General features: G+C 39.2%; 1 protein-coding gene across 1 annotated transcript in view; it reads right to left on the bottom strand.

Annotated features, from left to right (window-relative positions):
* The window catches only part of tcf25 (TCF25 ribosome quality control complex subunit), a 132,587-nt gene that overhangs the window by 87,914 nt on the left and 27,436 nt on the right, over nt 1–17,237 (bottom strand). Inside the window, exons 4-5 of the mRNA XM_079620022.1 lie at nt 8,968–9,095; nt 8,810–8,875 (exon numbers count right to left, since the gene is read on the bottom strand). Of these exons, the coding sequence (XP_079476148.1) occupies nt 8,810–8,875; nt 8,968–9,095 (194 nt within the window). The remainder of the gene's footprint in view (nt 1–8,809; nt 8,876–8,967; nt 9,096–17,237) is intronic.

The following is a 17,237-nucleotide window of genomic DNA, read 5'->3' as shown; positions in this document are numbered from 1 at the left end:
AATAATATTAAACCATTTGTCTGCGATACATTTTTGCTATTGGCAAACCAGAAGAGAGAGATCTCTCACGCGGAACTACAGCGTGCATTAATTCGCCTTTGGCTAAGCCACACCCAAGAATGTAGATTGACCAATCACAGCGCAGCCAAGAACGAGCTCCCACAGAGGTCCGACACTTTTTCACAGCGCTCTATTGACTTTATCTCATTATTTGGTCTCGGCAGGCTATTACCGTCGTAGTTTTATCAAAAATATGGTTAAACGTTGTGCCTAGGGCATTTGTAACACAGATACGCGTTTCCCAGAGAGGTTGGAGGGGGGTGTCCGTTTTTTTCCCTTCCCAAAACCGAAGTCAATTCTGACAAGTGTCGTCTTTTGGATTAAACTGTGAGGACGTCCTCACAGTCAGCGAAACCCAACAAGCACACTTTTGTGTGCTCTAAGATAAATTTTGCTTTTAACCTTACTGTGAAGTTATACTAGTTAGACAGTTTTATGCTGTTTAGGTTATGATTTCGGTTCTCTAACGTTACCCTAATTGTTGACACGCTAGCACACGCTGCTAATAAATACAACTTTATACTCGTGTTGTCCGTTTGCTTTGTAATAGCTGTAAGGTTGGAAATAATCCAAGATTATTTCAACGCAACAAAGACACTTGCTTTTCTCTCAGACATTTCCAGTACAGCAGTCAGAGCAGTGCTAAGACTGATGTGGGCCTATTAGGCCAAAGCTTTTGGACAATGGGGGAAATGGTGATGGTCTGATTGGTAAGTTTGAATATCTCACACCTAGGTGTTAGTCAGGAGGAGATGACAAAACAGGATTGCAAATGTTCTTCTGGTCTCTTTGCTTTGGATGCTGAACTGGTCTTGAGACAGAGGCTCTGCCTTTGTCTCTCTATGTCTCTATTTCTTTCTCTCTCGCTCTCTCTCTCTCTCTCTCTCTCTCTCTCTCTCTCTCTCTCTCTCTCTCTCTCTCTCTCTCTCCCCCCCTCTGGTAACATTTTACATTTATGCTGGGTACAAATGGTTTAAATTATCATTACATCATGTTGTAACTATTTTAAGTGAAAACATAACCTTATTGCACATTGAACCTTTTTTAATTCATGGAGTCAGATTAAAACGAGATAATTGCATATGAGAACATGTGTCTTATTTAACCAAAATTCCTTTGAGACGCTGGAAAGACTTGAACACGCGCTTCCTTTACCAGCTATTTGGAAACCGGAAGTTGGGCCGAATAGCCAGCTTTTACATAGCGATTATAGAAGTGAATAGAGACCTACCCAGCTTTGCATGAACAGTCTTGCTCCTTGATATTGTTAGTCACAGCCTCCGTCTCGATTAGGATATGCGGTGGTTCATTTTTTTAACTGTGACCGGTATGCTTTTGCCTCTATTTGGATGCCTTGTTGCTTGCGTTTCACCGGTATGTCTTGAATATAGCCTTGGAACACATATTGCAGCCCCTTTTGCCTACTTCTATCGGACACTTTATTTGCTGCTTTATAAAAGTTTGATAAAATTCCAGCAGGAAGAGCTGTCACAGCATAAGCCATGTTGATACCAAACCAGAGCCCAGATGAAGTTGTCGGAGGTAGCAACAGTAACAAGGGGGGCGGGGCTTAGCCAAAGGTGAATTAAGTCCCTGCTTAATTAGTGACAATGGCCAAGAGAACTAAACATTCAAACATCTGGTTACACTTTAGGCCAGTGATATTAATCTAATTTTTTTTTCAATCTCGATTTTGGCTTCCAAGGATTAGAAAAAGAAGATATTTGAGGTTAAACTATAAAAATTTGCCGCATTCAGTCTAGAGCAGCTTCCCTTTCTTGACAGCGGTGGGGTGCACTGCCATTTCTCCCTAAAACCCAAACTTGATGTCAGAAACAGCACAATCGGTGATCGTTGTAAAATGCAGTCTCTACTGTTGCTAAATTGCAGGATGTGTTTGATAATAAAAGAGACGCCGTTTCCAACTTCAATATGGTTTTCAGTCCACAACTTGACAAGCAAAGTATACTTTAGGCTTTTGGCTTCGTGCGCACATCTAAATCAAATACACACAAAAATGTGTCAAAGTGACCAGCTTGGGGAGTATTCACTTAAACACAGTTTATGTATTAAATGGGCATAAATATTTGGGAGAAAATATGATGAGTAGCCTATTATTAGATCTGCATTCAGTCCTAAAGTGGCAGCAGTCTAGTAAACCTGCTGATGATTGCACCATTAATGTGAATCAAACAATAAAAGGCAAAGAGAAAATTACTCCCAGCTCTTCAATGAAAACTTTAGCTTAAATAAGCACTAATCTATAAATTCATGCCGAATCTGTGGATACCAATTTTGTCAGGATCAAACTAGAGTTCTCAACGGGCCTGAAAATTACAACCCGACCCGACCCGGCCCGTGGCTTTTAAAGCCCGGACCCGAACTAACCCGACACATCAACATGAATTATCTGCCCGAACCCGGCCAGCGGCCCGACGGCCGTGTATTTTTTTTTCTCATACATGTAGCCTATTGACCAGCAGACGGGAATTCAAATCAACCTTTAATGTCCACGCCTTTTAACAATACAAACAACTGAAACAATAAACTTTAAATATATAAATAGGCTATATATATATGCCTTAGTCTAAATAAAAATCTTCACACAATAATAAATAAAAAGAACTCAAACGGAACTCCCAGTGGGCGGGCTGTACATAACCTGTAGCATTTCCATCAGAATCCAGCACCAGTCCAAACACTTTCCAGACCTCTGATTTCCCACTCCAGTAGTAGCGATGGTGAATTCACCTGCGGCAAGTTTACTTTTCACCAACTCCATCTTCTTCTCCCGGCTAAAGGAGACGCAGCGCGCACGCAGGCGTCAGGTCTGCCCGCACCCCTTTCCATGATGCACGCCACGTTACACGCACACGCAGCAGCCATACTTTTTACGGTGAACAGCAGCGATGATTAATAAATGTTTTGTTTTTTTCACTGAGCGGAAAAGATTAAGCCCGAGGTCCGACCCGACCCGAGTCATTTGCTTATATTTCCGACCCGACCCGTTGAGAACTCTAGATCAAACAACTCATCGGTCCGCCATTTAGAATTTTGTCATAAATATCAGTATCTTTTAAACAATTTGACATATCTTCACAAAAATTTGGTAGGGATCAGTGATGCGCGGGTCAATGTATAAACAACCCGCACCCGACCGACGTTTTCAACTAACCCGCCCGCAACTCGGACCGCAAAAAAAAAAGAAAACAAATATTGTACCTGACCCGCTTCCTGACCCGCGTTTTTTAAAACGCTTTTCTAATGCTCATCGTAGCGTCATTGGGCCATAGACGGAGGAACTAGGGGTGCGCATTTTTCTGATTGCTGTATGATATCGCCTAGTGTTTTGTAATAAAGGCTTGATTTATTCATTTATTTCGTTTAATTTTCTTAACAATTAAGATGCTGCATGTGTTTATCCAGTCTAATTGAAGTGTGCGTCTCTCCCCCGACTTTCCCAACAAACCCCCCCCCCCCGCCCCCTCACAGCAAATAGCCTACATAAAACTGACATTACTGAGCTATATGCGTTTAAAAGTAGCCTATTAAAATTGCACAATGGCATTGCTCAGTACAACGTGTTGGGAAATCGGGCATTTTGTCCCGCGTCAGCTTTTATTCAAAAGTTAATAACGCGCTCAACATTCAGGTAAATAAGGATTTCCCACTGTCATCTCTGACTGAGCTTGTGCGTCATCCTCGCGCAGTTATTCAGCCAATAAAGTGTAGACCTATGTATTTCATAGAACATTGTGTCTAGTAAGCTACTATATAAATTACAAAGGTTTAATTAGCATCTGTATTTCAAACGACCCGACCGACCGCGACCCGAATATCATTACAAATATTTTTGGATGACTCGTAACCGCGGGTAACCGCGGGTGACCGCAGGCACCCGCTCATTTTGGATCAACCCGCGCATCACTGGTAGGGATCATCGACAAGATGTCCAAAAGGTACCTGAGAAGTTTGAAAACAGCGGCAACTAGTGTTCCAGAGATATAAGTTTTTTTGCAAAAACTCTTACAACTTTTGAAAACATTGTTACAAATTTGATTTCTTTTCATTATATTCCTTGGTTATTTTTTATTTTTTTATTAATTTTAATTTTTGCCCAATTTAATCCAAAATTGGCTCCGATGATCTTTGGACCGTGCAGCACAAAAATGACTGAACAGATTTTTGATATTCGCTACCGTTCCCGAGAAATTCCTCTCCAAAGTTAACCTTGCCTGTGTTTGTTGTCTTATGCTAGTTAGCTTAGCATGCCATTCTTTCTAACGCGTCTCTTCAGCTATCAGATTAGCCAGAAGCTACATTAGCATCAAGTTAGCTTAACATGCTAATCTGGTAAAATGCTAAGTAATGCTTTTATGTGCTCATTCTCACACTGAAAGGTCTCCTAGGCAGCCTATTGAATCAACGTCAACTGAGTGGCGCAATCAATAATACCACGTGCAAGTAGCCCTGAACCTTTCAGGTCGTGGGTTCGAATCCTGTGTGGCGCATGCCCAGACCGCAATTGGTACTGTGGCCAGAACTGGTGAAAAAGTTGCTTCTGTTCCAGACATGGTGTCTTTCTGAGAATGATCTCATCTGAACTTGTTAAATGTAAAAAAAATTTAACTCATTCAAGCTAGAGCTCGGCTAATGTATACATTGCATACATGCACTGTTATTGATACAGTTTCCACGTGTTCACCGCAATATATTAGAAACATACTCGGTAAATAAATTAGTACAAGTAAAATAATCGGTTGATGGACATGCACTTGTTAATGCTGATGGTGAGGAATTGCAACATTCATACATCATATAATGTACATTTCAGAATATAAAGCAATGTATATATATATATATATATATATATAATATTAGGGCTGTCCGTTAAACGCGTTATTAACAGCGTTAACGCAAACCCATTTTAACGGCGTACATTTTTTTATCGCGAGATTAACGTGTAGCAAACTTTTTCATTTTTTTTCCCCTGGCTTTTGCAACAACTACGTTATTAAAACTACAGCACCACACCGGATCTAGCTAGACCAGAAACAAAACAACAGGCACGCCGCACACACTTGTTTGGGCTTGCGAACCGAGCCGGCCAAAGAGTGGACAAGAAGCGCAGCACCGAGCTGCGTTTAGGACAACTCGTATCGCACATCGGACGCGCACTTTCTCAGTATATGGCCAGCAATAAAAACGCCAAAAGGCGCCACCGGTGTGTGTACACTCATAGAGAATAATGTGTTCGAATTTTAAATATGAGGTGCTGCGCGATGTGGAGCTGCGCTTCTCGTCCGGTGTGCGACTTGAGTGGATGATGAATGATGAGCGCGAGATGCCGAAATGGATGCCAATAAGATTCTGAATGTAAAGTTTACTTTTAAAAAGTTGCCAAATGGTTCAATTGACAAGACCAAAGTGATCTGTGTGTTTTGTCGTTGTGAACTGAAATCTGAAATACCACTTGATGGCCAAGCACACACACCGCTGATGCGTTTCTACGCCCACTCGTCAATATCAGTAACATTACCTCGTCAGTATTTCTTTCACCCTTTTATTGATGGACAGTGTTACATTGTGTGAGAGATTATTTGCTCCAAGTGAGAATGTTAGTGTGGAATTGAACACAGTATATGCCAATGTTGTTTTCAATAAAAAAACATTTGCTCGAGCAAGCCGATCCACTTTTCCATGTTGATAAGAGCATTAAAATGAGAAAAAAATAATGGGACAAAAAGAAATCAAAAGACATTTAGAATAGATACAAATGTGCGATTAATCGCGAGTTAACTGACATTAATGCGATTAAATATTTTAATCGTTTGACAGCCCTAATATAAATATATTAGACACACATACAGTGGGGAGAACAAGTATTTGATACACTGCCGATTTTGCAGGTTTTCCCACTTACAAAGCATGTAGAAGTCTGTCATTTGTATCATGGGTACTCTTCAACTGTGAGTGACGGAATCGAAAACAAAAATCCAGAAAATCACATTGTATGATTTTTAAGTAATTAATTTACATTTTTACAAGTTAATTAATTGTAAATTAATAAAATATTAATTTACAAGTATTTGATGCATCAGAAAAGCCGAACTTAACATTTGGTACAGAAACCCTTGTTTTCAATTAGAGATCATACATTTCCTGTAGTTCTTGACCAGGTTTGCACACACTGGAGCAGGGATTTCGGCCCACTCCTCCATACAGACCTTCTCCAGATCCTTCAGGTTTCGCTGGGCAATACGGACTTTCAGCTCCCTCCAAAGATTTTCTATTGGGTTCAGGTCTGGAGACTGGCTCAATACGGTGCAGTTGTCCTGTCCCCTTTGCAGAAAAGCATCCCCAAAGAATGATGTTTCCACCTCCATGCTTCACGGTTGGGGTGGTGTTCTTGTGGTTGTACTCATCCTTCTTCCTCCAAACACGGCGAGTGGAGTTTAGACCAAAAAGCTATATTTGTGTCTCATCAGACCACATGACCTTCTCCCATTCCTCCTCTGGATCATCCAGATGGTCATTGGCAAACTTCAGACGGGCCTGGACATGCGCTGGCTTGAGCAGGGGGACCTTGCGTGCGCTGCAGGATTTTAATCCATGACGGCGTAGTGTGTTACTAATGGTTTTCTTTGAGACACTGGTCCCAGCTCTCTTTAGGTCATTGACCAGGTCCTGCTGTGTAGTTCTGGGCTGATCCCTCACCTTCCTCATGATCATTGATGCCCCACGAAGTGAGATCTTGCATAGTGCCCCAGACCGAGGGAGATTGACCGTCATCTTGAACATCTTCCATTTTCTAATAATTGCGCCAACAGTTGTTGCCTTCTCACCAAGCTGCTTGCCTATTGTCCTGTAGCACATCCCAGCCTTGTGCAGGTCTACAATGTTATCCCTGATGTCCTTACACAGCTCTCTGGTATTGGCCATTGTGGAGAGGTTGGAGTCTGTTTGATTGAGTGTGTGGACAGGTGTCTTTTATACAGGTAACGAGTGCAAACAGGTGCAGTTAATACAGGTAATGAGTGGAGAACAGAAGGGCTTCTTAAAGAAAAACTGACAGGTCTGTGAGAGCCGGAATTCTTACTGGTTGGTAGGTGATCAAATATTTATGTCATGCAATAAAATGCAAATTAATTATTTAAAAATCATACAATATGATTTCCTGGATTTTTGTTTTAGATTTCGTCTCACACAGTTGAAGTGTACCTATGATAAAAATTCCAGATTTCTACATGCTTTGGAAGTAGGAAAACCTGCCAAATCGGCAGTGTATCAAATACTTGTTCCCCCACTGTATAAATATAACAATTCGATCTAATAATGTATTAGACAGGACTGTTAAACAGATCGTAATCTAATGAAGATAGAGAATGGGAGCGCTGTCTGCTCAGGCTCTGGTTCTTAGCGCCATCAAAAATATCCGCTACGGCATCAAAACAGTCACAACAACAAACGCCTCTTAAGTCATTCAGAGTTCCTACTGGTGGTGTCAAGTCAAGAATATTTGTATAGCACTTTTCACAATACAGATTGTATCAAAGCAGCTTCACAGTATTAAATTAAAATACTAATAAAACGTCCATGTGGTGTGAATGCAACCAGGAAAATGTGCCAAGGGGAACCATCCTGATGGTTAGTTTCTAGTCTCTAAGTTCCTAGAACTACCCGGTGCAAAAGCCTCTTATGTTGTATTCATATAATATTCACTGTGTACTGTATGTAAAATTAGCACTACCTTCTTTATTTGAAAACTTATATATAATTTCCAGTGCAAACAGACTTGGTTGGTGTTTACTTTCTTTTTTCTTATTCCAATTTATTTTATGCAAAAAATACTATAATAGGATAACCTGGCTAACGTCAGACCTCGTCTCATTGAGAAGTGGTCTGGGAACCACGTTCATTTTCTCGTATTTGAGGCATGGTTTACGAATGCCTAGAGCCGTTTATTGGGCGCTACGAATGTCTATCAAATGCGCCTGAATGTAGCTCATAGCCAATCGTTTCAATTATACCCGATGACGTATGTAGAGCGACAGAAATTCGATGAGGAAAAAGATGATGGGTCATAGATTTATGTGTACACGATGGCGTTCAGCGACTATTTTCGTTTGTGCAAGACAAACATGTGGGTAGAAGGTAAATCTGCAGTGCACATGTTGATATAAACAAACTGCTTCGGTGTGTCGCATAGACGTCGTCATTGTCTTGCTGCTCCCTCCCCGTTCTGTGACAAATAAAATCGTGCTGCGCACAAGGCAGCATGGGGAAACCCAGGCTAATAATAGGATTAAATAATCAAGAATTTGCCATCTAAGGTATAAATCTGTTTATTTTACAGAATGTTCATATAATTAATTTTCTAATTATTTATTTCTAAATTTCGTAAATAAATATGATGATATACATATCGGCCACCCTGTTGGCATCAGCCATCGAAAAAACAAAAACAATATCAGTTGACCATTACCTATTGCAGTTTCTCAAAAAAAAAAGTTTCTCAATATCTCAAATTCAGCTAATGATAAAAAACATGCATTACATAATATCTGTTGCTGGAATACCGGTACTCTTTAGACTATTGTTAAGTGAACTGTGAAGTTAAAACACATTTATGTGGCCAAGCACAAATGAAACCAACTCAATTGGATAAACTGTCAGATAAACTGCAAATAAGGAAAAATAACCTGAAGAGAAAAAAATAGCAAAACTGAAAGTAGTATTTTAAAATTACCTCTGGTCTCCCAGAACGGCCCGTGCTCCAAAATACTTCTTCAACTCGGTCTCTGGATTCAGATTCCTTTACAACCCAGAAGAAAAAGAGATAATTTGAGATTAAATATGTCTTATTACATATAAATGGAACAAAATTATGACATGAATGCATCTCACCTGTGTTCCACGTACAACACAGGTCTGTGTTCAGAGGCACTGTTGTCTGTGCTCCGATGTGACAGGCCTTTGCTCTTCTCCAGGGTCTCTAAAATAGCATCAATATTATCTCCCGCACCCAAATTGTCCTGCAATAAATTAGACAAACTAAGCATGTGACAGATCTACAGCATGATTTTGATTATGATATTGCTTTTTTTTTTTAAACCAAATCAATAAACTAGAGGTTAATAGCATATAACATACATTTCATACACTATTTTCTTGATTTTGCGAAAGACAATAGTCCCAAAGGAAGCCAAAGCCGTGAACAGCCATGCAAAGGGATAAACCAGACCAATAAACTAGAGGTTAATAACGAAAAGTGTACATTTCAGACACTATTTATTTTAATTTGCCAAAGAAAATAGTCCCAAAAGAAGCAAAAGCCGTGAACACAGACATGCAAAGTGATAAAAACAGTGAAACCCTGCAGTGCTGTTATAAAAAATATTGGCACTTTTGGAACACTGCTTGACAAATTAATTTAAATAGACCAGGGCTATGTTTCCCAAAAGCATTGTAAGCCTAAAAAGATCCTGAATTTTGAGTTTTTTTATTTTATCTCAAAATTTTCACCTGAATTGTGTTTTGGACTTAGTTTAGGAAGTCAAGAGTCTGTTCAGTGGCAGAACTGGCTGTTATTGTGGAGCAGAGCACTGTCGCTGATGTAAACTTGGCCCAACCAACTATGAATCAGGAGGAAAACATAGTTCACCTAGACCTTATGTAGTCTTTTTTTTATAAACTTGTTAATATGAGATGGGCAATTTGTTGTTAATTGTTTTTATTGATACTTTGTTGCATATTTTGCTACAGGGATTGCTACATGGGTAGCCCTTAACCAGTGGCATGCTTCCCAAACAGATTTTTCGGTAACACTTTACAATACTGCGTTTAAACTGGACGAGACCAGCTGTCTACACTAGACATTGCAAGTCCATTTGTCCTTCGTAACAGAACTAGCGCAAGAGCTCGGAGTATGTCAGAAATGGAGTGTAGCATCAGTTTACTGTCAGGGTTTTGTTGTGTAGCGTCGTGCTGCATCCAGTGTGGTATCACTGATTATAATGGCTATTGTCTTTGTCCAGTCAGTGTTATGAAATAGCAGTGCTCGGCTGCATGTTCTCAGTGTACCATGACCTCAAGCTTAACCTGACATATTCATGTGCATGAACAAGGTACTGGATGCGGCAGTTCATCGGACTCAGTGAAATCTTGGTTGTAGATGGTTGGAAATTGAAATCCATGGCTTAGTGTGGATGTCAAAACCAAAAATTTTACTTAACACTTAGTTAATAGTCATGTGCCTCAACAAGTAAAGTCATAACATAATGATACTAGGGCTGTCAGTTAACGCGTTATTAACGGCGTTAACGCAAACCCATTTTAACGGCGTCAATTTTTTTTATCGCGAGATTAATGCCTAGCAAACTTTGTTGTTTTTTCACATGCTTTTGCAACAACTACAAATACCACAGCGGATCTAGCTAGAACAGAAACAAAACAACAGGCACACCGCACACACTTGTTTGGGCTTGCGATGCGAACCGGCCAAAGAGTGGACGAGAAGCGCAGCGCCGAGCCGCGTCAAGGACCACTCGTATCGCACATCGGACGTGCGCTTTCTCAGTTTATGGCCAGCAATAAAAACACTGAATGGCGCCGCTGGTGTGTGTACACTCATAGAGAATAATGTGTTCGAATTTTAAATACGAGGCGCTGCGCTTCTCGTCCGGTGTGCGACCCGCTTTAACGTTACGTTTTGACTGGATGAATGATGAGCGCGGGATGACGAAATGGATGCCAATAAGATTCTGAATGTAAAGTTTACTTTTAAAAAGTTGCCAAATGGTTCTATTAACAAGACCAAAGTGATCTGTGTGTTGTGATGTGTGAACTGAGCTGTCATTGTGGCACGTCCAGTCTGAAATACCACTTGATGGTCAAGCACACACACCGCTGATGCGTTTCTACGCCCACTCGTCAATATCAGTAACGTTACCTCGTCAGTATTTCTTTCACCCTTTTATTGATGGACAGTGTTACATTGTGTGAGAGATTATTTGCTCCAAGTGAGAATGTTAGTGTGAAATTGAACACAGTATATGCCAATGTTGTTTTCCATGTTGATAAGAGCATTAAAATGAGAAAAAACTAATGGAACAAAAAGAAATCAAGAGACATTTAGAATAGATAAAAATGTGCGATTAATCGCGAGTTAACTATGACATTAATGCGATTAATCGCGATTAAATATTTTAATCGTTTGACAGCCCTAAATGATACATTTGCAAATCATTAGCTAATGATTAATTAAAGCAGAAAATTAAAAGTGTAAGTACGTGGCTTACAACCCATTGTGGCAATTAACGCATTAATTTACACTATTAGTTAATACAATATCAGGGAACTACACTGCGACCAAAATGGTCGCATATGCGACCTTTTGAAATGCCATTGCGACCCTAATTTTTAATGGGTCGCAAATGTATCACTGACTATTTTTGTTCCTACCTTATGTTTTAGGCAATATGCTATGATTTACTATGAGCATTTATTAAAACAGAAATGTGTATTTTAAGAATACGTTTTATAACGTGCTCTGAGCATTCAACACAAAGTTGGCTTCAGCCCCGCGACTTATAAAGTAATCGGGTTGATGTGCGCGTTTATATGTCACACGTTTCCCACATAACCATTCTCCTCTATTGGTTCTTTATTTGTTTTAAAAAGCAGACGTAATATTAATCCGTCTCTGGTCATGATTTGCAGACAATGAGCATTGAACCGTTTTGCTTATATTTATCACGCAGTAAAAATGCCCCTCCCCGCGGCCAAAACCAGTCGTCTGTGGATGAGAATCCCAAACAATTAGGGATTAGACGTTGTCCTGCTTCACTTCACAGGCGCTGAGTGAAATGAGAATTTTAGAATGACGGGACACTCATTTATATTACACTTTATTCAACAGGAAGAACAGCTCGTTCCGCGCGTCATACGTCATTATACATGCGCAGTCCTTTCAGTTTCGGTTTTCAATCCGATCAAGTGTTGACGTGTTCTCTCGATCGCATTACAAAAGGAATAAACCACCCCTTTCAATCCGATCGAAATTGCATTCGGATCGAGCTCAATCCGATCGATTAAGGTGTTTACATGAAGATTTTTTTAGTCCGATTGAGCCGTCAATCCGATTATAAGTGTCCATGTAAATTGAAGCTTCTCAATGACAGTATGAAGCACGCGAAATGTATAGACATGTACATATGCCGTGACGCAGCAGCCCTCCCTACTGCATTTCGGCGTCAAGCAAACCAAGCAAGTGAGGAATCTGAATTGATAATTGAGTTCAATGTAGCTTATAATATAGCCTTATTTGTGGCTTATTATATTTCACTTAATTGTGAAGTAGACATGCATTTTTTTTATCTTTAATACTGAATAGTCAATAGCTGCTGAAAATCTATTATTATATTATTTTATGGATTATATTTATTTTAAGAGTTCAGGAGTCTGCCCATCTGTGGCAACCATAGCATGTTGAAATCCAAAAGAAATTAATTTAGCACATTATTGTGTACTTTATTTTCTATTGCAGTAAATCTATCCCAACCAATGTTAAAGAAAACAAGGCGGCATGTGGTTTAAAAGATGGAAAGTAAAATAAAAAAGCACATCTGTATGCAATACAGTTTCATTATTGTTCATTATTATCCAGAGCGGCTTACTATAAATAATTTGTGCGACCAAATCATGTTTTGCGCCAGTAACTGAAAAAGTTAGTAGCGCAAGTGCCACCAGTGGAAAAGGTTAGTGTAGTTCCCTGAATATGTTATTAAGGAATTAATACATTGACACATTTAATTAATAACAATTCATATATTAATCTATTAACCATATAGAATCTTTATTAGTTGCTGATGCAGTAATCATTAATTAATGGTTTAGTTCTTCATGAGTCATACACAGAGGTGGAAAGTCCAGGGGTCAGAAAGTAAAAGTCCTGCCATATGTTTATTCCACCCATGAACTCAGTCAGCTGATTTCACTAATTAGTTCTATCTCCTGGCTGAAAAACTGTGCTAATTAGCAAATCCAGGTGATTGGAACAAAATACTGAGGAGGACTTTTACTTTCTGAACCTGGACTTTCCACCTTTGGTCATACATTAACACATGATTATCTATCTGTGCATTAGTTAAGCATGAATTAATGCATATTAGTGCACCCGTATTGTAAAGTGTTGCCGATTTTTCTGCTAAACAGTCAGTTAGGTAACAACATTAAATATTCGCTTTATAAATATTATCAATAAGTTGAACATATTTTTTTCTATAGATATGGGTTTTGAATTGGTGTGTGCCAAAATTGGTGTTATTATCAGGGATTTTAAGGTATGGTAGCTAAGTGATTTTGTTTTGGATCCTTCAGAAAACTTTAACTAGATGTTTCTCAAAATTGACTTTGCTGACTCTATCGACTTCAAACAGGTGTAGCTCATTGATATTTTTGTCCAATTCCAACAAATCATACATCATCATTAAGTTTTTTTTTAATGGATTAAATTAAATTTGATTTAATGGAGAATTCATTTTTGAAAATTTGCTCAATATCACTCATTTTGCCAGCATGGGTCATTAGTTTAGTTTATTTGTATAGCACATTTAAAAACATCATGAGTTGGCCAAAGTGCTTTCCATTAAAACAATATTCCAACAGCATAAATAGCCAAAATACAAAAAACACGACACCAAACCAAATACAATTAAAATTAAAGCTGCTAGCAGCATTTAGCGGTGTTCAAGCTTTTAAGGCAGTCAAGGCAGTTAAGCATCAAAAGTTTTATGTAGCAAGCATTTAACCACTGACATCATAGATGGAATAGACCATGTTTTAGCATGATTTACCATGATATACCACATTTTAGTGTGATTTTTCATGATTTACCATGTTCCAGTATGATTTACCATAGTTTACCATGATTTATCTTAGTTTACCTTGATTTACCATGATATACCACATTCTAGAATGATTTACCCTATTTACTATGATTTACCATCTTTCTAGCTTTAATAACTATGATTTACCACGTTGCTAGCAATTATGTGAAGCATCAGAACAAATGAAGTGATCAACTGACAAAATATGATTGTGTTATAATAGTAATTGTTATATAAGGGATCTAATATATAAGGGATATATTAGTGTCTAAATATATGAATGCAAAAGCACATGTGAAAAGACTATTAATAAGTAGAATGTCCAGCAGAGGGCAGTAGAAGACCACTTATTGGCTCACTTTCATTTTACAAGTCATGATGTTTACCAGTATTTTGCACTAAAGAAAACCAGTTTTTCCATGTTAACTCCATTATGCATGCTTACACACATTACACGTCCATCAAAATAACAAATATATAGCTTTAAGTGTTTGTTTGTTAGCAAATGCTGAAAGCTGATAAAAAGATTACAATTATAATCCTGCTGCTCTCTCTAGTGGACAACAGTGGTACAGCCTCCATCTTATAGTTGAAGTGAATGAATGAATGGAAATTAGTTTTTTCACTTATATTTCGGGAACGAGAAGACGAAAAAATCTGAAACCCGGAGCTTAGATGGTGCTCGAGATGCCCTGTGTAATGAGACCATCCCGGTCGGTGTTGGTGGGCGATTGGGGCCGGGAGTTATTCCCGTTCAAATGTAAACCTTTTTTGGCTTGTATCTCGGGAATGCCCTGGCCAAATCGCACCAAAATCGAATCGAAGCTAGGTGATGACGGGCCCTTTCCAACAAGCTATTCCACAAGGATCGGGGTGGTCTGGGTCGGGAGTTACAGCCGTTCAAAGTCGGACGTCTCGCGAATTCGACATTCGCGGGGGGGCGTTCCCGAGCTCCGCGAATATATATTTCGATCAAAAGCCTGGAGAGGACCTTACCATCAAAATTTGAGCGCGTAACGACTTTCCGTTTTCGAGTTATGAGTGAATTTGTACTGCGGGGGGCGTGGCCTAAATGGCGGCCTCCGTTTCACTTTCACAATTCACATTTCTCACTGAAACACAATTGTCAATAGTAATACTCCAATAGATGAATTTTGTCAAAATGTGATTGTAAATGTTAAAATAGTGATTTTATAAAGTCTGAATATGAATTATAGTTGAGTAGTGTGACAAAATTACTATTTTATACAGCAGGGAGCAGTAAAATACGACTTATTGGCCAAAAATGCCATTATGCTCAAATAATTTTCACCTTCTTTTCATTTTCTTATAATTATTGATCTAGAGAGTCCAGATAATTGTACTGCACTGGTTTTGAACATTATGATATGAACATTATATGATCATAGATGGAAAACACCATTTACAGCCAATACAGGCAATTTGCCAAAGGAAATATATGGTTTTAAAGCTTTTTAACAGTTATAGCGCCACCTATGGTCCGATCTCCATAAAATTGTGCATGTTTGTTGATGTTATCTCACATGTGCTCACCCATTTTTGTGAAGTTCTAAGTTTTTATGTACGATTTATAGGCTTTTGAGTGTATTTTGACACGCCCATTTTCAAAATTACCCTGTTATATTATAGCCCTACGAAAAATGCAAAAGTTCAACTTTTTTTCGATAACTATTGATCTAGAGAGTCCAGAGAATTGTTCTAGACTAGTTTGGTTCTGATTGGGCGAAAAACCAGGGACTAGTTCGCAAAAGTAGGTTTTTAACATATTCGTGAATATTTAATAAACGGTTTGATTGACAGCAGTGGTTCTAGAGGCAAATATGTTCACCATGAGGAGATCTATCAAATGATATGCATATTGTGACGATATTTGTAACACCACGTGATTACAGAGCCTTAAAACTCGTTAGCGCCAACTAGTGGCCGATTTCTTTCAAGACTCTTACAGACCTCTGGGGCCATGAGTTGAACACGCCCACCGAGTTTCGTTCTGATTGGCCTCCGTTAACCTTGTCTAATAGGTGCTAGAATTCATTGGCCAATGGCGGCCATGTTTTTTGAGATACGCCAATATCCTTCTATATATACATGGGGCCTTGGGCCAAGACACTGCATACCAATTTTCAAGTCAATCGGAGTAACGGTCAGGTGGTCATAGGCCTATTTAAGTTTTGTCCATGTTATAGCGCCACCTAGTGTTCAATCGTCGCGATTTTTTTACCCTGACCTCAAATTGACCTCATACATATGTGTACCAAGATTGGTGAAGCTATCTCATTTACTTCTCGAGTTATAGGCATTTTAGTAAAATAGGCTCCTCCCACAACGTTCATTTTACACCCCCTAGCGACTCTGAATCGATAATTCAACTTTTTTTCGATTATTATTGATCTTCAGACTCCAGAAAACATTTCTGCACTGGTTTGGTTCCAATCAAGCAAAAAACCAAGGACTAGTTAGCAAAAGTAGTTTGACAAAATTCAAAATGGCGGGAAAATTTGCATACCGGAAATGAAATCGGAGATATACGTTTTGTTCATCAAGCCTCCAGCTTTCCAAGGATATAAGACACTTGAGTCTACGACGTACGGTCTAGGAGTTATGAGCAGTTTCGCGCAATTGGTTGCTATAGCGCCACCTATGGGCCAATCGGGGTCATACTTTGATAACCTCTCCTCGATTTTTGTACTACCTACTGGCAAAGTTTCAAAGCTCCAGCACTTACGGTTTGGGCTGCACGATGCGTTTTACAGGAGAATAATAATAAAAATCAGTACAATTACAATAGGTTTTCAGCACTTCGTGCTTGAACACCTAACAAGACAACAGCAAAACAAGATACACAACTAGTAGCTCAACCATAAGCCTGGGCAAGCAAATGTGCCCTCAGCCGTGATTTAAAAACACTCAATTTACAACATCTAATGTCCGAAAGCAGGTTATTCCAGAGGCGGGGTGCAGCAACGGAGTTCAGACGAGATTTAGGGATGTTTAAAAGTGTAGTTTGCGATGACCTCAATAGCTGTGTCGTCTGATAGACTTGAAGATGATCTGAAATATATTCTGGAGCTAGCCCATGCAAGGCCTTAAAAACAAACATTAAAACCTTAAACTGGATCCTGAAATTAACTGGGAGCCACTGCAGTGAAGCTAATACTGGGGGAAACACTAATTTGCTTCTTGGTCCTAGTCAATAGCCTGGCTGCCGCATTTTGTAATAGTTGAAGGTGATTCAACAGAACACAAGGAAGCCCCAGATACAATGAA

The sequence above is a fragment of the Phoxinus phoxinus genome (assembly GCF_949152265.1).
Source record: "Phoxinus phoxinus genome assembly, chromosome: 8".
NCBI classification, from domain to species: Eukaryota; Metazoa; Chordata; class Actinopteri; order Cypriniformes; family Leuciscidae; genus Phoxinus; species Phoxinus phoxinus.
The sequence above is the reverse complement of the archived record's forward strand: the minus strand, read 5'-3'. Positions and strand labels throughout refer to the sequence as shown.